The 23,893-nt window shown below is 41.8% G+C and overlaps 1 protein-coding gene across 1 annotated transcript; it reads left to right on the top strand.

Moving 5' to 3' along the window:
• Positions 1–67: 67 nt before the first annotated feature.
• Positions 68–18,394, top strand: IFNLR1 (interferon lambda receptor 1). Its single transcript, XM_001365067.4, has 7 exons — positions 68–202; positions 8,051–8,174; positions 8,326–8,510; positions 10,242–10,384; positions 11,094–11,250; positions 11,378–11,499; positions 14,018–18,394. The coding sequence occupies exons 1-7, from the start codon at positions 145–147 to the stop codon at positions 14,801–14,803; spliced, it is 1,575 nt and encodes a 524-aa protein (XP_001365104.3). The 5' UTR covers positions 68–144; the 3' UTR covers positions 14,804–18,394.
• Positions 18,395–23,893: the final 5,499 nt, after the last annotated feature.

Raw genomic sequence — 23,893 nt, forward strand, 5'->3', positions numbered from 1 at the left:
GGGAAAGGAAAGGGCAGGTGGGGAAAGCTCGGGCCTGGTTGGGGAAAGCCTGGCCGGCCCGGTGCTGGTGAGGCCGGCTGAAAGCCGAGCCGGGCCAAGTGACAGAGCTGGGCCGGGCCGGGGGAGGGGGAGGGGGGCCGGACCATGGCCAAGAGCAGTCTCTGGGCCCCGCTGCTCCTCTGCCTCCTGCGGCCAGCACCAGGTAAAGTCTATCTCGGTTGGGAGAGGGCTGAGCCTCAGTTCGGGGCGGGGGACAGACCGAGGCTGCCCGGGGACCCCTTACTGGCTGCGGTACAGGCGGACGGACGGGTGGGGCGCTCGGCCAAGAGGCTGAGAGCTTTGTAATTTGGTTTTTCGGGACTGAGTTGAGTCTCCCTTTTAGAGACGTGCAGACGCGACCGGGCTCCGAAAGAGCCTAGCGATCCCAGAGTCCAGAGCTTTGTTTTTCTCCCTGACGTGTACCTAATGTATTCTCTTCCTCTCTCTCCTTCTCCATCTCTGCCTGTGTCTTTCTCTCCTCTCTCCACTCCTTTCTTCTGTCTCTCTGTCTTTGTCTCTCTTCCCTCTCCCTCCTTGCCGGCCTGTCTGTCTCTTTCTGTCTCTGTCTCTCTCCCCTTTCTTCCCTCCCTCCTTCTCTGTCTTTGTTTCTCTTCCCTGTTTGCCTCTCCTCTCTCCTTTCCCTCCCTCCTGTCTCTTTCCCCTTCTCCCTCCTTTCTTCCCTCACTCCTCTTCCTCCTTCCCTCTCTTCCTCTCCCCCTCTCCCTCCCTTCCTACTTCTCCCTCTCCCTTTCCCTCTTGTGTAAGGCCCAAGCAAGCTGAATTTTTGCCAGGTGAATTAGAAAAAACAGATACTAATTATAATGAAGCAGATAAAGAGGAGTAAGACCTGGATACTGTGATGGCTACAGGCAGGGTGACCCCAGAAAAACTCACCTAATGAGCTAATCTCATGTCACTTGGCACCTCTTTAAGGTTCAGAGGAGGGAATTTGTTCACCCATGAAATGGCAATTCCAACCCAAACACAGCAGTAATACTGCCTTGCTTTGCATTTTGTATCTGGACTTTCAGGTTCTGAAAATACTTTCATACCTCCCTGGGTCTCAGATTCTCCCTTTGGAAGCAAGTGAATTGGATATGAGATTTGAGGTTCCTCCCAGCTCTGACCTCTGTTCTAAGAGCTCCTCTCAGGGCTCTCATTCCATGATCTAAGACTTATTCTTTGTTCCAACCTCTCTCCCAGCTCCGACATTCTAACCATCGATGTTCTAAGATCTTTTCCGGTTGGGACGTTCTATAGTCTAACACTTCTCCCAGCTCGAATAGTCTCTATCCAAATTCCCTTCCAGCTCTGCCGGTCTATCTTCTAGGAACCTTCCCAGTTCTGACATTCTATTCTAAGGTTCCTTTAACTGTGACTTGACTGTGTTTGAAGATCCCTTTAGCCTCTTCCAGTTGGAACATTCCATGACTCTACTTTGTGTCACATTGGGGCTCAACAATTTTTCTGGTGTTAGAGAGGGAGAAAGGAAATGGCTTGTTTGCCAAGGGAGACTGAGACTAGCACCAAGGTTTCTCTTCTCAATTTTAGCTCTCTTTAGTTTCTGTTGGGTCACCCATTTCCTTCTTAAATCCCTTCTATATATACATTTCCCCTCCCCGCAGCAGGCACCCTAATTGCTAAGCATCTCAGGTTGTCTTAGGCTGCACTGCCCTATTACCGAGCTATGTAACTCCTAGTAAATTGTTTACTTTTCTGGATTTCAGTGCCCTCTTCTCCAAGAAAAATACATTGCAGGATACATAAAGCTCTCCAATGTGGCTCTTCCTTTCACCTCTTTTTTTCCTGGCCCTTGGGCATCCTCAAAGAAGGTTCAGAAATAATTATAATATCATAAGATTTTGAGTTGAAAAGGACTTTAGAGATTATCTAGACCGGAGGGTTTTTTAAACCCCAATTTTCCATCTTAATATTCTAAGATAGAAGAGTAGCAAGGGCTAGGCAATGGGGGTTAAGTGACTTGCTTAGGGTCACATAGCTAGGAAGTGTCTGAGGTTAGATTTGAACCCAGGACTTCCCATCTCCAAGTCTGTCTCTCTATCCACTGAGCCACCCAGCTGCCCCCCACAATGATTTCTAATGAGGGAATTCAACTAAAGGGTCCCTCAGGCCTCTTCCAGGTATTTCTTTGTCCATTATGATTTTAGAATTTAAGTAAGCACTTAAGTGCCCCTGCCCTGGAAATTGCCCCAAAGCACTTACAGCTGAAAGATGTGCCCCAGTTCCCAGTAGTGGCAATAGTTTCATTATGCATTCCTCTGCTGAGCCCAAGCCCAGCTCTCAGAAACATCTTTTTGACTTTCTCAATACCACAGAAATCAATCATTGAATTGGTCAGGAAGGGAAGTGGGAACCTGTAGAAAGTGCATACGGTCAGAGATCTCACACAGAAAGGCACCTCAAAGGCCATCTGTTTCAACCCACCTGGGGTGACTCCATGTGACCGGAACTGACATTTGAACCCCGGATCTTCCTGGTTTTTTTTTTTAATTTTAAACATTATTTTATTTGGTCATTTCCAAACATTATTCACTGGAAACAAAGATCATTTTCTTTTCCTCCCTGCCCCCCCCTCCCACCACCTTTCCCTCTCCCATAGCCGACGCAAGATTCCACAGGTTATCACATGTGTTCTTGACTCGAACCCATTTCCCTGTTGTTGGTATTTGCATTAGAGTGTTCATTTAGAGTCTCTCCTCAGTCATATCCCCCCTCCCCCCCCCCAGTAGTCAAGCAGTTGCTTTTCGTTGGTGTTTTTACTCCCACAGTTTGTCCTCTGCTTGTGGATAGTATTTTTTAGATCCCTGCAGATTGTTCAGGGACATTGCATTGATACTAATGGAGAAGTCCATCACCTTCGATTGTAGCACAATGTATCAGTCTCTGTGTACAATGTTTTCCTGGTTCTGCTCCTTTCGCTCTGCATCACTTCCTGGAGGTTGTTCCAGTCTCCATGGAATTCCTCTACTTTATTATTCCTTTTAGCACAATAGTATTCCATCACCAACATGTACCACAATTTGTTCAGCCATTCCCCAATTGATGGGCATCCCCTCATTTTCCAATTTTTGGCCACCACAAAGAGTGCAGCTATGAATATTCTTGTACAAGTCTTTTTCCTTATTATCTCTTTGGGGTACAAACCCAGCAGTGCTATGGCTGGATCAAAGGGCAGACAGTCTTTTAGTGTGCTTTGGGCATAGTTCCAAATTGCCCTCCAGAATGGTTGGATCAATTCACAACTCCACCAGCAATGAATTAATGTTCCCACTTTGCCACATCCCCTCCAGCATTCATTACTTTCCTTTGCTGTCATGTTAGCCAATCTGCTAGATGTGAGGTGATACCTCAGAGTTGTTTTTATTTGCATCTCTATGATTATAAGAGATGTAGAGCACTTTTTCATGTGCTTATTAATAGTTTTTATTTCTTTGGCTGAGAACTGCCTGCTCATGTCCCTTGCCCATTTTTCAATTGGAGAATGGCTTGATTTTTTGTACAATTGATTTAGTTCTTTGTAAATTTGAGTAATTAAACCTTTGTCAGAGGTTTTTATGAAGATTGTTTCCCAATTTGTTGCTACCCTTCTGATTTTGGTTACATTGGTTTTGTTTGTACAAAACCTTTTTAATTTGATGTATTCCAGATTATTTATTTTGCATTTTGTAACTCTTTCTAATTCTTGCTTGGTTTTGAAGTCTTTCCCTTCCCAAAGGTCTGACATGTATACTATTCTGTGTTCGCCTAATTTTCTTATAGTTTCCTTCTTTATGTTCAAGTCATTCACCCATTTTGAATTTATCTTGGTGTAGGGTGTGAGGTGTTGATCTAAACTTAATCTTTCCCACACTGTCCTCCAATTTTCCCAGCAGTTTTTATGAAATAGTGGCTGGTTTGTTTTTTTTTTTTACTTTCTATTTTAATATTGGGTCCCAGGATCCTAAGATTTAGATCTGGAAGACAATTCAGAGATCACCCAGTCCGACACTGATTTTTCAGATGGAGAAAGTGAGGCCTAATTTAACCAACAAGCATTTAAGCGTTAATTTTATGTCAGGCACGGTGTGGGGTTTTCCTTAATGGACTTCCCTGACCAGCAGGGTCCCACAAGGGAAGGGGCTCACCTTTGTGATGGGACCCGAGGAGAGGTAGGAACCGAGAACCAGGGTGGAAATGAAAGACACGGACAAATCAGTGATTGGATAGGGCAGGCAACCCCTATGATTTTCCTTAAGGCGGAAAATGAGGATAATGGAATACAAGGTGGTTGAGGAGATTAAGATAGAGAATGCAGGCCGAGATGGTCACAGCCTCGGGGAAGGAGAAGGTCAAGAAGAGAGAGACATAGTCATTGAGGAGCCCAGTGGAGCTCCATGGAAGGGAGAAAGGCCAAGAGGAAGTTCATGGGTTTGCCTCTGAATTTATTCATGTCCTGCTTGGGCGGTACTCCCAAGGACGTAGTAACCACATCACAAAGTATAGACAATTAAGATTGGGTGGCAAGGTAGAGGGAACACCTTTGGGCGTGTACATTGCAAACCGCGCTTTCCCGGGGAATTGACTCCGAGCATGCTAATGAGTTTGTCTTAGCCAAGGGCCGCATGGCCAGTTCAAGGTTACATTCACAAGCCTCATTGGTATAACCTTATGCTTGGAGACACAGTAATCATACAGTCATCTATATTTCATAGATGTGAATATGCTTGGGATGCTACACACGGTTCTAAATATTGAGGATATAAAGGAAAAAAACTAAAAAGGTCCCTACCCTCATGAGGATGGGCAGCTAGGTGACTCAGTGGATAGAGAGCCAGGCCTAGAGATAGGAAGTCCTGGGTTCAAATATGGCCTTAGACACTTCCTAGCTATATTATGACCCTGGACAAGTCACTTAGCCTCAATTGCCTAGCCCTTACCACTCTTCTGCCTTGCAACTCATACACAGTTTTAATTCTAAGATATAAGTAAAGGTAAAGAAAGAAAGAGAAAAAGGAAGGAAGAAAGAGAGAAAGAAAGAGGAAGAAGGAAAGGAAAGAAAAGGAAAAGAAAGGAAAGGAAAGGGAAGGAAAGGAAGGAAGGAGGAAGGGAAGGAGGGAGGGAAGGAAGGAAAGAAAGAGGGAAGAAAGCAAGAGAGAAAGGAGGAAGGAAGGAGAGAGGGAAGGAAGGAAGAAAGAAAGAGAAGATAGAAAACTGATTGGGAAGGAATAGAAGGGTTGCCTTACTTCATCGAGGGTCTAATTGAGATTCAGTAACATAAATTTGTAGTGGACTCAGATTGGTTTTGTTACTTCTTCCAACTCTGTTCAGCAGAATATGGAGTAGCAAAAAAGGAGGAATATGGTGGGAGTAATCCTGATTTGGGTTTTGGGAAGACATGGTAAACAATAAATAAGGTGGGTGGGCAAGGCGTTAAAATTGGGAAAGGCAGGCCAAGAAATAGGAGGTTCTGGGTTCAATTTTGACTTAAGACACTTCCTAACTATGCAACATGGGGCAAGTCACTTGACCTCCATTGCCTAGCCCTGACCACTCTTCTGCTTTGGAACCAATACACAGTATTGATTCCAAGACAGAAGGTAAGGGTTTAAAAAAAGAAGAAGAAATTGAGAAGGGAGGTGGGTAGAGATGATGGCCTGGGAAAGAAAGGAGGCAGTGAGGGCCATAAACACAGTGAGGTCAAAAAATAAGGGGTAAAGGTCCTGGGAGAGATGAAATGATCAAAGGTCATAATTGGAGTTTGGAGGATCATAGAAAGGACTTTAGAAGTCACTGAGCCCAACTGTTTTTAAGAAGACTGGAGAGAATGGATTTAAACTTGCTGAATGTAAAGACTGAACTTCAAGTCACTGTAGGTTTAGGAATTGCTTATTGTATTAGCTTAGATACTGGCACTGCATGTGCTGTGCATATTCTGATTTTATTAAAAGAAAAGGTTGAACTGCAAAAGAAGACCAGAAGAGGCCCCATTATGAAGGGATTTCGAAGCCAAACAGGATTCCATAATTTATCCCAGTAGAAAGGAGCCGGTGCAGTTTATCAAATGGGGGTTGGGTGTGGAGGACAAAGCCATCTTGGCCTCCATCTGAGGGAGAGTTCCCTTCTCTCCCTGCCTCCCGTCTTCCTGCAGCGCCAGCATTGCCTGCCATCCTGTGTGCTCTAGAAATGGAACCTGGTCAGACCTGCCCTTTGGGAGGCTTATTTGGGCAGCTGAGTGGAGAATGGTTGACAGCGAGGAGAGCCTTGGGGCAGGCAGACTCACCAGGAGGTTATTTCAGTAGTTCAGTGATGAAGGTCTGGATCAAGATGGTGGCAGAGACAAAAGATGTTAATGAAGGTAGAATTGTAGAGATGGTAACTGATCGGCTATGAGATGTGAGAGAGAGGAGGAGTGAGGAATCCCTTTGTTGTGAGCCTGAGTGACTGGTAGGAAGATGGCGCCGGGACACGTCCATAGGAAGGAAGTGTCTAAGGCAGGGGCAGGAACATGGAAATTGAAGCCTTGGAAGTGATGACAATATCAAGGCTATGGCCCTCCCTGGGGGTAGCTGAAGTGGAGGTGGGAAGCAATTGGAGATGGGAATTGAGTGGATTGAGGAAATGGGAAGTCAAGGTATTTGAGGGAATATCAACATGTATGTTGAAGTCTCTTAGCATGAGGGCAAGAGTTGAGATCGGGGGAGACCTTGAGCCAGGCACCAAATTCATTGAGAAAAGGACGATGTCCTGAAAGTGATTAGATAACAGCTATTAGATTGGGACTTAGGTAATATGTGTGAATAGTGTGAACAAGGAGAGGTAACCTCACAGTGGCGAGGTAGTGGATGTTAAGCTTTGTGACCCTGACTAAGTCATTTAACCACTTTCTGCCTCAGTTTCCTCATCTGTGAAATGAGGATAATAAGAGCACCCAAATCTCAGGGTTGTTGTGAGGATAAAACAAGATAATATTTTATAAGTTCTTTGCAAATCTTAAAGCACTATGCAGGTGCCTATTTGGTTCTTTTGATATATAAATAAATTATATAAATATATAAATAAATTATATAATATACAAATGATCTATAAGGTGTATATATATTATAGATAATATACAAGCTATATTCTATGGATAATATAAGTTATATATTATACGTAATATATAAATTATACATAAACTATGTATTATAGATCATATATAACTATATATTAATATATATAAATAATATATAGCTGTATATTATATGACATAAATAACATAGAAACATATACTTATATATACAATATAAATAATGTATAAATAAATCTATAATATATAAAACATAATTATATATAATATATAATATAAAATAAGTATATAATATATAGAAACTATGTGATGTGTGTGATATGAATGATAGATTATACAGCATAAACTATACAGTATATTGTATGTCATATCTTTACTACATATTATATATAATATATGAATTATATATAAACTATGCTTTATAAACTATATATAGTATATAAATCCTGTATCATATAACACATATAAATGATAGGGGCAACTGAGTGACTCAGTGGGTGGAGAGCCTGGACCAGAGACAGGAGGTCCTGGGTTCAAATCAGATACTTCCCAGCTGGGTGACCCTGGGCAAGTCACTTAACCCCTATTGCCTAGCCCTTACCATTCTTCTGCCTTGGAGCTGATACCAAGTATTGATTCTAAGATGGAAGGTAAGGATTTTAAAAAGAACATATATAAATAATATAGAATATATAAACTACATGTTATATAATTCATATAAATATTTTATTAATAATATATTACAAATGATAAATAACATATAAGCTATATATTATTGTATGTGATAAATAATATATTATATATGTAATATATAAACTATATATGTAAATAATATAATAAACTACTATTACTACCACCAGTATAATTGTACTACTGGTAGAAGGAGAGTCTGAAGTGGTGATAAGGAAGCCCCAAATTGGAGTCTCAATCCTTTCTCCCCCACAGGGAGCCCAGAGTTGGCCCTTCCACAGAATGTCACCCTCCTTTCCCGAAACTTCCGTGTGTACCTGACGTGGCTCCCAGGACCCAACTATCCCCTCAACGTGACTTACGTGGTACATTACCAGAGGTAGGTAGAGGCTTCTGGCTTGAGGGAGACGGGAATGGAGAATAAGGGGAGGCAAAAGGATGGGGGAGCTCTGGAATGGGTATGGAGAGGCTGAAGAATGAGGCCAAGGCTGACATTCCTAGAGTCAGACACATCCTCTGGTCCTCCTCAGCTTTGAAAATGAGACAAACTGGAAGAAGGCCAAACACTGCTTAAGGATTGCCATCAGGGAGTGTGACCTCACCTGCCTGAAGCATCTGGATCCATTCTTAAAATTCAAAGGGCGAGTCCGAGCAGTGGTGCAGGGGACCTACTCTCTGTGGGCAGAATCCAAGTACCTGGAATATTTCATCGATGGTAAGTTTCTGTTTCTCTTCCTTTTCATGGAGTTTCTGGCAGGAACTGAGAAAAAAGTAGGGCGGTGGTATCAGTGGTGGTACTCCTTGCTGTCAAGAAGTATCAGGTCATTTTAAAATAAAAAATTTAAAATAAAAAAGTAAAAAATTTAAAATTTAAAATAAAATAGGTAATAATAGGTAAAAGTATATTTATATATACTTATATATAATATATACTACAGAGGATATTAATTATTTTAAGAGATAGTATGATGTGGCTACCATTCTAATCTTAGAATTAGGAAAACCTGGGTTCAAATAGCACTGTTGACAGTGCAGCCATAGACAAATTGTTCAGGCTCAGCCTCCGACAACTCTCAAACAACAGATTATAGGCTGGTTGTGGTCTCTTTTGGCAGAGGGAGTTCCCAGTCCAGCAATCTCAGAGGCTCTTGACCTACCGATGCTCTCCATGATTACACATTAGTGTAATCAGTTGCCATGATAATTTCTTCGTGAGCCAGATGATGGCAGAACCTTCACATGTCCATTTGCATGGACAAATCCCAGCAGTCGAAATGGGTCTTCTTCCCAATTTCCCTTTTTCTGTCCAGTTTCTCAGGACATCAGCCTCAGAGCACCCATAACCCCAAGCACTCATCCCTCATTCTCCATACAGAGCCAGTTTTCCATATCTTGTTGATCCTGGTCAGTCCATGAGTGAACCAGTATCTCTTAAGGACTTTCTGTGTGTCAGGCACTGTGCTGTGGATTGACAAAGAAAGTCACAAACAATCCATTCCCTCGATGAGCTTCCATTCTAAGCAGAGAAGAGGGGAGGTCAGCAGAAAGGGGAGGCATTAGCAACTGGCATCGGGGACCCAGGAAGGGCTTCTGCAGATGAGATTTAAACCACGTAGTGCAGCAGAACAAATTCCCTCAATGGTCTCATCCAGTAATACCTGTTTCTCATTCTGTACCCTGAATCTATCACTTGTCTGTCCAGGGGTGAGTAGCAAGTTTCATCAAAAATCTTTTGACATCATGGGCGGCCATTGCCTTGATCAGAGTTCTCAAAATGCTCTTCTGCGTTGCCCCTACCTCCTGTGATCTCCAACTCCCTGCAGTTCTCAGCCCAGGTCTAAAAAGCCTTTCCTGAACACTGTCCACATCCAGAGGAAGAACTGTGGGAGCAGAAACACAGAAGAAAAACAACTGCTTGATCACATAGTTCGATGGGGATAGGATTGGGGATGTAGACTCTAAGCCATCACCCTAATGTAAATATCAATAGTATGGAAATGGGTCTTGATCAATGACACATGTTTAAACCCAGTGGAATTTCACATTGGCTATGGGAAGGGGTGAGGGGAGGGAAGGGAAAGAATATGATTCTTGTAACCAAGGAATAATGTTCTAAATTGACTAAATAAAATTTTCAATAAATAAAAAAATAAAAAGCCTTTCCTGATTTCCATGTGGCACCCCATTTGTTGGAAAATCAAATCCAGGTCTACCATCTCTAAATACAGTGACCTTTCTATTGTAACACTTAACAAATCCCCTAAGATTGAGGATTGAAAAAGAAGTGAGGGAAGTCATAGAAACTTCTGGAGCTCTTCTGGAGAACCTTGAAGATGGGAGAAGACCCTGTCTTTCTAGCTTGGGGAAAGAGCTAGTCTCCCTAGAGGTAGGGAGAGCCCTCCATTCTTTTCTGTCCCTACTGACTGACCTGTTCTGTGCTTGACAGTGGAACCAGCCCCACCCATACTGACCTGGATACTGACAGAGAAGACCTTAATCGTCAATGCCACCAATGAGTTACCCTCGTGTGCTTATCTTATGAACCTGAAATATAAGGTGGAATTCTGGAAAGAAGGGAGCCCAAACAAGGTAAAGGACATAGCAGGGACCAACTATGTACCCTACTCACTCGCTGCAGCCTTCCTCCTTTGCCCAGCTCCATACCAAACCATTCTCAGCCTTATTCTCTCTATTTTAGCCTGTTTGTTTGTTTGATAAAGCCTAGTACATTTATTTTTTTTAAGGTTATTGATGTATTTTTTCCATCACCTTAATTTCCAAATAATGACCCCTGATTGGTCATCCTCCATAATGAAGAATGAAAAAGACAGAGAGAAAAACAGGTTTGCAAAACCATCCAATACCTCAGCCAAACCTAAGAGTATATGCGTCATGCTGGACCCAAAGCCCTGCATCTTTGCTGTATCATCATCGTCACCTGTATCATGCCCCCTTAACAGGGATTGGTGATATCCAAGGGTCTAGCCTGGATAACCTTCTTCCTTGTTCTTCTACACTCACCCTCTGTGACTTATCAGCTCACACAGATTTAATTATCAGTTCTATGCTGATGACTCAAAAACCACATCCCGGGCTCTTTATCTCTCCCCTTAGTTTCATTCCTCCATCACCAGCGGCCTATTAGACATTTTGAACTAGATGTCCCATAAAAGCTTCTCCAGTTAACCCTGCCTTATAGCAGAATGCCCTATTACTCAAAAGAGGCCATTTCCTAAAATTTCAGAGGTCAGTCCCATTGCAGTCATTCTGAGTTGTCCTTCTCTTTCCTCCTGGACAGACTGAGACCCAGGTCAGGTTCCATGAGATGGCAGTGATCAATCTCCCCCCAGCTTCTACTGGACGCTACTGCCTGAGGGCCAGGACAGTCTATGTCCTAATCACCCCCAAGTACAGCGAGTTCACCAAACCAGTCTGCTTCCTGCTGGGGACCTCAGGTGGGACCTAGGGGGAGAGGCTGATGGGAGCAGGGCAGGTGGGGCCAAATGGGACAGAAGAGGAAGATTTTCCCACAAGGCTCTTGGTATGCCCGAAGGGACTAATCCATTTTCTTCTCCCCCCCAGGAACCCAGGATGGGATCCTGGCCTTAGTGCTGCTAGTCTTCCTGCCCATTATCATTCTCATCTTCTGTATGTGCTTCCTGAAGAAAGTCTATTTCCAGAAGGCAAAGATGCCACAGAGCCTGGTATGGCAATGATGGTTGGAGGAGAGGAGGGGACTCTCATCTGGACCAGTGTGGCTAGACTCACATATAGTGAGAGGGGCTAACTGGCTCTCTGAGACTGAGTGGCCCTGGGAAGGCATCCTGGTCCTGAAATATAGCACTTGCCTCTTGTCAAGCTTCCTGAAATGCCACTATATGAAGGCATGATTTTAATAGTACTTTTATTTTTTTTAAGTATTTTTTAAAGGGGCAGCTGGGTAGCTCAGTGGATTGAGAGCCAAGCCTAGAGACAGGAGGTCCTAGGTTCAAATCTGGCCTTAGATACTTCCCCGCTGTGTGACCCTGGGCAAGTCACTTCACCCCCATTGCCTAGCCCTTACCACTCTTCTGCCTTGGAGCCAATACACAGTATTGACTCCAAGACAGAAGATAAGGGTTTAAAAAAAATCCGTATCTTCCATCTTAGGATCAATCCTTTGTATGTATTATTTGTATTATAATATTTAATTTTATAATAATATTTTAGTACAATTATAATATTATAGTATTTTAGTACAATTTGTCTTTTTTATTGATGGGAGTGTTTTTACCCACTTATAAATATTAAATGCTCTTTGGAAATTCATTGATTTCAATAAGTTTTGCTGTCATTCTATCAGTTTTCAAAATGTTTTTAAATTTAATTTTTGTTTCATTTAAATGACTGAAACAAGGGGGAAAAAAGGCAGGAAAGTGGTAACGGTCATTTTGTAGTTGAGAAGACTGAAGCAGACAGAGATGAAGCACGAGTCACACAGATAAGAAGTGTCTGAGGCTGAATTGGAACTTAGATCTCTCTGATTCTAGGTTTTGTGCTCTGTCTCCTGTACCACCCATCTAGAATGTTGTCAGAGCTGGACAAATACTTCTAATTTCACAGAGAAGGAAACTGAGACTGAGAAGGGAAAGAAGCTTACTGAGAATTCCACAGGGACTATAATCCAAGTCTCCCTCTTCCCAAATAGTTATCCTCTATCATCCTCTAGAAAAATATAGATTCTCCATAGGAGGAGCATTGATGAACAGCCCCTTTTCAACAAGTAGTTTAGCAGATGCTGAGAACAAGTTCCTGGGGCTGAAGGCACAGGGTAGATGCTAGGGAAAGGCAGGAAGAGATCCCAGAAGCCCTTGAATCTCAGAGTAGGGAAGGACTTTTCCAGCTCATCTTGACTAGTCCATACCTGTACAGGTACCTCCTTGATGACATCCTGGACAGGTAGGCTTTCAGGCATTATCTAAGGAACTTGAGGGATGTCCGTTTTCCTCCCATGGCCCTTTGCAAAGTAGTAAGAACTTCAAGATCAAACCTAAATGTGCCTTTGGGTGCTTCCCTTTGTTGCCCTAATTTTACCCTTTGGGGCCAAGGAGAACAAACTTCATCCCCCTTCCCTGTGACACCCTTGAAGATGACTTATTCCATTCTTGTTTAGTCTTCTCTTCCTCAAATTGAGTCATCCCCTGTCTCTCAGTACCTTCTGCTGGTTCTCACATGGCAGGATCTCAAGGACTTTTCTCCTGAATGAGGAAGGAAATGGAAGTGGGAAGTTACCAAATATCCATAAGATCAGCCCTTTCAAAGAGAAGCTTATTCTGTTTTATTTTGTCTGTTTAAAAATGTTTTCCCAAAGTTCCACGATTCATGTTCTCTCCCTCCCCTCTTCCCTACCCCCTCCTGGAGTGGACAAGCTATTCCACTGGATCCATGTATTATCACTCAATACCTATTTCCTTATTATTCATCCAAGAGAAGCTTGAACAGCATCACCTGCCTTCAGATTCATTTAACTAAAACCCTAGGACTAGGCTTTTGAAAGGTCATCAGGGACATCCTGAATCCTCTGCTCCAGGAATAAGAGAGAATTCAATCAAGGGACGAGTTGGTCCATCAGGACTGATGTGGCCATACTGGGGCAAAAAAGCTATTAAAACCTATTTAAAAACCACATATGTCTACTTACTAGCTGTGTGATCCTGGGCAAGTCACTTAACCTTGTTTGCCTCAAAAAAATAATAATAATTAGGGGCATCTAAGAGGCTCAATGGATAGAGAACTAGGCCTAGAGTTAGTTGGAGGTGCTGGGTTCAAATCAGATACTTCCTATCTGTGTGACTCTTGGCAAATCACTTAATTCCCATTGCCTAGCCCTTACTTCTCTTCTGCCTTAGAACGAATACATGATTCTAAGATGGAAGTGTTAGCAAATAGATTTCATTAAAGCAGGTAAGGGGTTAAATTTTTTTAAATAAATAGGGGTCACAAGATAGCTCAATGGATAGAGAGCTAGGCTGGTCCTGGGAGAGATGGGAGGTCCTGGGTTCAAATCTGGATTCAGACACTTCCTGGGCAAGCCACTTAATCCCAGTTGCCCAGCCCTTACTGCTCTTCTGCCTGGAACCAATACTTAGTATTGATTCTAAAACAGAAGGTAAGGGTTTAAAAAAAATACATAGATCTAACTGAGACCTAATGGTGCCATCTTCTCTCTTCATCTCAAATTAGGACTTTCCTGGGTACAGATGGCCAGTGAAAATCTTGGAACTAACCAGACAAGAGTCTTTCAGGGATTTGTTCATCTGCCCCAAGACTAGTTTGGAGCAGAAAAGACCATGTGCAGGATCCAGAGGCCCAAGCATCGCTCCCCCATCGGAGATGGAGGACCACGAGACTGAGGAAGAAAGCAAAGAGGGAGACTCTGAGGATTCTGATGATAGCGGAACCTTTGAAGCTTACCTTGAAATAGCTCCCATCAAAAGCCTGATGATTAGAATGGCAAAAACAAAGACAGAGACACAGAGTTTGGAGTCTCTGGAGTCCTTGACACATCATCCACAGGGTGATTTCTCCCCAGACACTTCAGACAGTAAAAATGAGTCTGAGTCTTTCTGGAAACAATCAGGTGTCATTAATTATTTAATTAAGGATCCTCTCTGTGAGGATGGCCTGGCTCTGCCACCACCCGTGTTCATGAAGAAGTCAGAGCTTGTGGAAGAGTCTTCCAAGGGTGATTTGTCTTCCAGGGACTCCCTAGTGCCCTTGGGCCCCACTTCCCCTGGGCTGGTGTTCATCCCTGAGGAACCCCTGGTTTCTCTGAAGACATTGATCATTAACATGGACAGAGGGACTCAGGACAGATCTGAGGAAGAGGAGGAAGAAGAGGAAGAGGAGGAAGAGGAAGAGAATTGTCTTATGAAGGACACAAGTGGTGGCAATGAGGTGGAGGGCCCTTGGAGTGAGTACCCCAAGAGGCCTAAAGTCTCAAATTACCAGCACTATAGACTTCACTGAGTCAGTCACCCCAGTTCCCCCCAAAATTGATCGCTGGGCCTAGCCCTACTTCAGGGTTTTTCTCAGTTTCTCCAGGACCCAAGGGGCCACTGGATACTTCAAGGATGAACTCTTCAGTATCTATGGGATAAACAAACTGTTTCTGGAACCCATCCTAGAAAATGATTCTTAGTTGTGTTGAATGGGAAGAAACCATCCAAATGGACCTACGTCCAAATCCCCACAATGCTACCAACTGGCTGTGTGCCCTTGGCAAGACTTCACAATGTCCTATCTGTGCCTGAGGTTGTTGAACTAGATGACCTCTGAGGTCCTTATCAGCATTAGATTTCAGATCTTTGATCTAGTGGTCAGGATTGGAAACCGAAAGGAAACTTCTGACACTGTTTGGTCCAGTCTTGTTTGACAGAAGAGGAAACTGAGGCAAAAGATACCTCATATTGTAGAGAAAAGAGATCTAGTCTTGGAGAATCAGAACACCAAGTTTCTAGTCACCAGTGGTCTGTGGCTGACTTAGTATGAGATCCTAGGCAAATCACCTCCCTGAGCTTCAGTTTACTTATCAATTTAATCAAATACAACAAATATTTAAAGACTTGCTTTTTGCAAAATACTGTCCTAGGTACCAGAGATAAAAACAAAAAGGAAAGTCCCAGACCTCTAGGAGTTTCCATTCTGATGGGGGATACATATAACACATGTGGAAAGCATGTTGGTGTTCATGGGAATAGAACCTGAGCTATGGGGCCTCAGACACTTCCTGGCTATGTGAACTAGGCACATCCCTTAATTTCCACTGGCCAGCCCTGACTGCCCTTTTGCCTTAAAACTAATATATAGTATTGATTCCAAGCCGAAGCTACAGACCAAATAATGGCTTTTGAATTATGAGCATAGTGAGAGAGCCCTTCGTGAACCTTGATTGCCCTTCAGAAGTGTGAGGAACTCTCAGTGTTGTTGGAGATTTTGTTGTTGTTTGTATTTTTGTATTATATTTATTATTTATTTCTTTTTAGCATTCATTTCTTTTTAACTTTTGAGATCCAGATTCTCTCCTTCCCTTTCATCTCTCCCTCCCCTCCTGAGTGAACAATTCTTGTCAATTATACATGTAAAATCATGCAAAGTATATTTCCATATTAGCAAAAGAAAGAAAAGATAGAAGGTAGGAAAGAAAGAAGGAAAGAGAAAGAAAGAAAGAAAGAAAGAAAGAAAGAAAGAAAGAAAGAAAGAAAGAAAGAAAGAAAGAAAGAAAGAAAGAAAGAGAGAAAGAGAGAAAGAAAGAAAGAGAAAGAAAGAAAGAAAGAAAGAAAGAGAGAAAGAAAGAAAGAGAGAAAGAAAGAGAGAAAGAGAGAAAGAAAGAAAGAGAAAGAAAGAAAGAAAGAGAGAAAAGAGGGAGGGAAGGAAGAGAAAGAAAGGAAGGAAGGAAGAAAAGGAAGGAAGGAGAGAAATATATTTCAATTTGCACTCTGAGGTCACCAGTTCTCTCTGGAGATGGATGGCATTTTTCATCCTGAATCCTTTGGGATTGTCTTGGATCACTGTATTGATCAGAGTAGCCAAAACTTTCACAGTTGATCATCATTGCAACATTGCTGTCAGTGCATGCTGATCTCCTGGTTCTTCTCACTTGCTTTAATGCTATATAAATATTAGCGGTTGTTATTGTTATTATTATTATTACTACTATCAGCAACTTTCTGATATAAGTGCTACAAGGATAATTCTTGCCTTTTTATTGGTGGGGGGTGGGAAGCTGAGAGAAATGCAGTGATGTGGTTACACAACTAGTAAGTGTTTGAGAGAGGATTTGAATCCATGTCATCCTAACTCTAAGTACACCACACAAGTTGGTCCTATGAATATGATGTAGCAGGAAAAAAATGTATTTTTGATTTTAAGCCTAAACATCTAGGTGTGACTCCCAGTTGTGCTAATTCCTTCTTCTGTGTCTTTGGGCTAGTCGCTTCCCTCCTCTCTGCCTCAGTGTCCTCACCTGTAAAATCTGGCCCAGATGGCCTCCAAAATCTTTCCCTACAGACAAAAGATGGAGGAGGATGCCTCGACCCTAAAGATGATTTTCAACATCATAAGGCACAACACAGTGCCACAGATGGCTATCATCATCATTTGCACATTTGAAGAATTCAACTTATACCCCTGTTTGAAACCTTCATTATATTCTATTTAAATAGATTCTTAAAAGGTAAGTCCTGATAGTGAATTCCATGTTCTTGGGTAGAGCCCAAAGGATTACCTTTTTCAGATGTTGGAGAGGTGATTAGCTTAGAATAGTTTAGCCTAGAAAAGGGATTTTTTTACCTGGCATCTGTGACTTTAAAAATATATAGAGAGAAATGGATGTATTTTACTATAACTTATTTACTTTGTATCACTATATTTTTTTATGCATTCAAAAATATGATTCTGAGAAGGGGTTCATGGTCTTCAAACTGCCCAAGAGGTCCAGGAAGCAAAAAAGGGCTAAAAATCCCTGGACTGAGGACATTTCTTGGGAACCTTCCAAATGATCCTGTAGAATTTCTTCTCTGTAAAATGGGTATTTCAATACCACTCTATTTTATAGTACTCTTGAGAGAACAGCAGTTTGGAAACCTTAAAATGTTATAATAAAAATTTTATTTTAAAAAGAAAAAATATATAAATATGACATGTTAGAATTCTAACATTCTAACATTGTTCTAAGGGCTTTCCCAACTCTGACATTCTGTAGTCTAAGCTCTCTCCCAGCTCTGACATTCTCTGTTCTAAGGTCTCTCCCAGCTCTGACATTCTGGGTTCTAAGGTCTCTCCCAGCTCTGACATTCTGGGTTCTAAGGTCTCTCCCAGCTCTGATATTCTCTGTTCTAAGGTTTCTCCCAGCTCTGACATTCTCTGTTCTAAGGTCTCTCCCAGCTCTCCCATTCTCTGTTCTAAGGTCTCTCCCAGTTCTGGCATTCTCTGTTCTAAGGTCTCTCCCAGTTCTGACATTTCCTGTTCTAAGGTCCCTCCCAGCTCTGACATTCTCTGTTCTAAGGTCTCTTCCCAGCTCTGACATTCTCTGTTCTAAGTCTCTCCCAGCTCTGACATTCTCTGTTCTAAGGTCTCTCCCAGTTCTGACATTTCCTGTTCTAAGGTCTCTCCCAGCTCTGACATTCTCTGTTCTAAGGTCTCTCCCAGCTCTGACATTCTCTGTTCTAAGGTCCCTCCCAGCTCTGACATTCTCTGTTCCAAGGTCTCTTCCCAGCTCTGACATTCTCTGTTCTAAGGTCTCTCCCAGCTCTGACAGTCTCTGTTCTAAGGTCTCTCCCAGCTCTGACAGTCTCTGTTCTAAGGTCTCTCCCAGCTCTGACAGTCTCTGTTCTAAAGGTCCCTTCAACTCCTAATAGTCTCTGTTATAAGACTTCTGGCTCTAACATCTTATATTCTAAGTCCCCTTCTAGCCCTGACATTGTGTTCTCAGTTGTCTTCCAATTTTTATTTTCTACAATTGTATGATATGGGGTTGGATTGTCAGAAAGCAAGTCCAGACAATTTTGGTAATAGCCTTTGAGGGAGGCCGGTTTGTAATAAATTCCTCCTAAAACAGAATTATTGCCTTTTTTCAGTCACTAGTCAAAAAATGGGTTGAAATAACTGCTACTGGAAAGAAGCTGGAGAGCTTTCTGAGGAGGTGGGAGTGGAGAAAGAGGAGTTATACCCAAAGTTGCAAAGGTTAAAGAAAAATAAACAGAGGACCTCTCTTTACAGTCATTGAGAAAACAGAAGAATTTATTCCATTTAGTCCATTCTAATTTTGAAGCAGCATTTTGTTGAGCAGGGAGGCATGAGTTCAAATCTCACTTCTGTCTCTTACTTTCCTTTATGACCCTGGGCCATTCACTTAACCTCCCTGAGTCTTCACTTAACCTCCTCTTTTGTAAAATGAAGGGATTGGGTTAATTGATTCCAAGGTCTCTTCCAGCTCCAGATCCCGGAGCTAATAAAAATTCATAACTGTTCAAAGTTAGTGAGAAAGTTCTGATTCTAGGTATCTAGAGTCCTTGTTTTAAGAGGTTTGTGGTATTTCGGTATAATATTCTGGTCATGTTTGCCAGTCATTTTGCCTTACTGCTTGAACAAAGAGTTCTATTTTTCTGTAAAAGCCTATTTGGGTAGAAAATGTGTGTTCGTCTTTTAGGTGAAATCTAAGCTTAAAAGAGCCCACATCTATGAATGAACTCAGGATGGAGAAAGAGATCAAGAGAGAAACAGGGATTCAGTCCCCAAATTCAGGATAAATAAAACTAAAGAAATTCCTGCTCTCTCTTACAAGCAGTGACCTTCTGGAACTTGTGATCACAAGAGGAAACACACACTGAAAAGATAAACAGATTCAAGAACAAGTTAGGCAAAACAGATCATGGCCAATCCGTAACGACTTTCCAAGAGAAATGAAGGATTTCTTCCCTTGGTCTTCCTTACTGTATGTGAGTGATCACTGATAATTTGTAGCACTCCATAGGTGCCCAACGTAGGCTGCCATTTTTCCTTAGAGAATAAATTCGCTTCTGGAAAAACAAATTCAACAAGTCTTTACTGAGGACCCACCATGAGCCTGGACCAGATGCTCTAAGCTTGAACACTTCTTGACAATGGTAGTTGCACATCATTTCCATAAAATGAAAATGGTCATATCCACAATACCTTCTGCTCTGCTTCAACTAAATGAAGCAAACCTTGTCACAAAAGCCTTATGCTAATAACAGTAATATGAATAATACAATTAATTATAGCAGTGTGGAGGACCTGAGATCAAGTCCTGCCTCTGACATTCTGGTTTGTGCCCTCGGGCCAGTTAGCCTTTCTCCGGCACCAAGCTGAAAAGTCAAAGACTTGGAGAAATGTATCAAGGGAAGGAGTTTTCACACTGGGGATTCCTCGTGCCAATGAATGAAATCAAAGGTCTAGATGATTCTCTCTGCCAAAAAATGTATGTGTGTAGACAGAGAGAATTTGAAATATATATATATATATATATATATATCTTGTCAATTTATGTCATCTGATATTCAACTGATCAAACTTTTATGATTGGCATGCGTTACTTAGATATCGATAATCACCAGAGAGGAAGTTCACTGAACAATACTGGCCTTAGCATCAGGAAATCTCAGTTTGTATCCTGCTTCCTTACTTAAACTGTCCAAGTCTGTTTCCCCATCGGCATAATGGACACCATGATACCAATGCTAGAATCACAGAATCTCAGAGTTGAAAGAGGCCATCCAATCCGCTCCCCCACCCCACGTTACCCCCCAAAAAAGTTCTCCCTGAAACACCATGGACAAATGGACATGCAGCCGTTGCTCAAACACATCCAATGACAGGGGACCCACTGGCTCTTGAGGTAGCCCATTCCACACCACCTGCCTCAATATTACTAGCTGAATTATCTCTGTCAGTTAACTTAAGCTATTATTATTATTACTTTTGAGATATTATTATTGCCTCAAGTCACTTAAGATGTTCATAATAATAGTATAATTAATAATATCACTTCCTACCATCCACCCTCCTCAATCTGGACTTAAGGAAGCTAGGTAGTGTAAGATTAAAACTAATATCCAATAACTCCAAGTATTATCTTTTATAAGATTTATTATGTTTTATTATTATAATATTATATTATTTCCTCTCAAAGTAGAGGAAATAAAAAGACAAAAGTAAAGCTGAGTAAAGAGAAGTTTTTCCTGGTCACAGTAGCAGGAGAAGAGAGAAGAGGAGGGTTACAGAAACTTTCTCACCCAGTGGCATAATAGAAGGAGAAGTCGAGAAGACTCGGATTGTTATGGTCTCACAAGCTTACTAGCTATGTGACCCTGGGCAATTCGATTAACCTGGTTGACCTCAGTTTCCACAGATAAAAAGTGGGGGTAATAATAGCACCAGTCTCTTTGTTTTGGATGGGAAAAAACTGGAAATTGAGGGAATGTCCATCAATGAAGGGAATGGCCAAACAAAGTGATAGGACATGATTGTGACGGAATACTACTATGACATAAGAAATGGTGACCAGGTTAATTAAAAAAAAAACCTGGAAAGACCTGCATGAAATTTTGAAGAGAGTTCCAAGAAAACATTAAAGAAAGCAACAGAAATATTGTCTGAAGGATAATTTGTGAATGGCCACCTCCAGAAGAATTAATAATATGAAAACATGCAAGACATATATGTGTGTGTATGCAAACATGTATACATGCACACAAAGGTGTGTATAATATAATTGGTAGCCTTTGTAATCCTCTGTACTTTATTTTGGGCATTTGAATACATTTTTCTAAGGAGAGATCCATAGGCTTCAACAGACACAAGAAGAGGTGAACTCCTGCTTTAAATCCAGGATTTTATTTAAACTTATTTTATAAGTATTTATATGAGTACATGTTTTCTTCCCTTGTAGAATAAAAGCTCTTTGGGGGCAGGGACAATCCTTTGTATTCCCATTTCCTAGCACAATATTTGCAATATAATAGGAACTAATGTGGCAATTCACTCTGCCTCTCTAGTCCTCAGTTTCCTTATCTGTAAAATGAGAGAGTTAGATTAGATGGCATCTTAGGCCCTCCCAAGCTCAAATTTGTGATTCTATGATCCTATGAACCTTTATGAGTCTCAATTTCCCTTTTATGTAAAATAAAGGAGGGCCAGCTAAGTGGCTCAGTGGATAGAACCCCAGTCCTGGAATCCAGAGGACCTGGGTTCATATTTGATCTCAAATAGTTCCTTTGTGATACTGACAGAAAGTGAGGATTAAAAAAGAGAGAGAATTAGACTGCATTGCATTTTGGTCCACTTAATCTATGATTCTATGGGTTTGTAAACCTCTATAAACCTGAATTTCTTCATCTGTAAAATTAGAAGGGCTGTTTCAATGGTTTTGCCATTCCTTCCTTTCTAAGGAGCCCTGCCCTTCTTCCATATAGCAGTATAGACATTGTAGAGATGAGGATCCTGAATCAGAGGTGAAGTTGGAATCATGGGGCATGAGTTCAAATGTAAATGCTGCCATTTACTGCCTGTGTGACCTTGGGCAAGTGAAAATGTAGTTCATAGAGTGTTACTCTTAGAGTCAGGAAGATCCTGCTAGTGTGGTTCTGGAGAAGTCACCTAACTTCTTTGAGCCTCATTTTATTCATCTGTTAAGTGAGAGGGTTGGACTAGATGACTTCCAAGTTCCCTTCCAGTTCTAAGTCTGTGGTGATATGATCCTGGGCCTCAGTTTCCTCATCTCTAAAATGAAGGAGTTAGATCTCTTCTAACTCTAGATTTGTTTCCTATGGTACTATGATACATTCCATCTCATGCCCATCTTCTGAGCTGGTCTCTTCCCACTTGCTGGAGACCTTCCTGCCTTCAGAGAACAGCAAGAAGCCATTTCTTCCTGCCTGACTTCTGACCTGCCTGCCTGCCTGCCAGCAGGAATGGGAAAGAAACACTTTTCCATCAATTCCCTCCTTTGATCCCCTCACCTGAGCTACCCAAGTGCCTGAGAGGACTATTTACCCTAAAGCCAAACCCCTACTGATATTAATAACCTACCTGAACTCATTGCTCAATGGTTAATAAACTCTCATCCAGTAACATCCACCCCCTCCCAGGGATTCCAAATGTCTGACTGTCATTATTCAAACCTGTTCTCCTTTCCCCATAATCCACTTCATTGTTCTCATCCCCTCTACCACATCCCACTTTAAAGTTATCCATTTCTTCTGTTGTGTTTTCTATAATGCTTGAGGTAACTTACTTTCATCTTAAAATCCTTTCCTGTTCCTTTAATCTTCTGGCTCTCATTGAGACCTAGCCCCCTGCTAATAACGGAGCATCCTTTTCTAAAACTGGTTACATTTTCCCTCATTCTCTTAACTTGCTGGTCAAGTGGGAAAGTGAATATTCTCCTTGATCCCCATCCCCACTTTCAAGCATGCCACCCTGTGCCACCAACAGTCAATAACTTCGGCTCCTCTGAAGTTCAGCATCCAGCAGGAAATATTTGGTAGATTAATTTTATGATGTGTTGCAGCATGTAAATAATTTAACTTCTCTACAATAGAACACATTTAGATGGGGTGGGGGAAGGGTCTAGATGATTCATTCCATATCTATCACACAACCAAAATTCTGGTAACTGTTATCCTAAGAACCTCCAGATTATTCTCCTTCCTCCCTCAATGAATTCAGGGTCTGGTTTATGGTCTCTCTCTCCTCTCCAATTCCTGCCCTCCTACTAAGGGCACTTCAACATAGATTGTTATTTTCTCAACCATTCCTTGTCTCTTGCTCATTTCCCATGATCCACTAGTCAAATGCACTCAGAAATTATCATACCCTAGATCTTGCCACTTCCCACAAGTCTTCTATTTCCATATTCATGAACTCTGGAATTCCTTCTATTGACATTCCACCTCTCCCTCAGTCTTGTAATTCCTAACACTTTTTCTTACAGTGACTTCCAGGCCCTTGACCCTTCGGTTCTTTTCCAGGGAATAACCCTTATATACTGTGGCTTCCTAGCAGGACAATTCAACTCTGTTCCGTCCTCTCTTTTAAATCCTTTGCCCCCTTATCCCATCACTGATCTTACCCTGGCAAGGCTCAATCATGGATTGCTACTATTAATTTATGTCTTCATTCTTATTCATGTGCCCCCAACAAAGCTGGAGAAAATCATGAAACCATGCTAATTGAATCCACTGTAAATTTATGTTTTATAATCTCAACTGGGCTCTTATTGCAGCAAGGAAATACTTTTACACCTCCCTCACTGACTCACTATTCCAATTACCATAACAACTTTTCTAAAAACTTTTATCCCTCCATTAACCTCCTACAGGTTTCTGCCCTCACCTTCTTGGCTAAGAACCTTGCCTGAAAATTCAATAAAAAAAAGCTATTTGCCAGTAGCTCCATCTTCTCCTTTCCTCCTCAACTCGCATCTACAGATGTCTTCTGCCACTGTCTCACATGAAGAAGTGATCCTTCTTGCCAAAGCAAGCACCTTCCTTGCTGCTCTTCCTACAAAACATTCCATCTCCCAGCTGGTGGTCCCTC

This window comes from Monodelphis domestica, chromosome 4, assembly GCF_027887165.1.
Source record: "Monodelphis domestica isolate mMonDom1 chromosome 4, mMonDom1.pri, whole genome shotgun sequence".
Classification (NCBI taxonomy): domain Eukaryota; kingdom Metazoa; phylum Chordata; class Mammalia; order Didelphimorphia; family Didelphidae; genus Monodelphis; species Monodelphis domestica.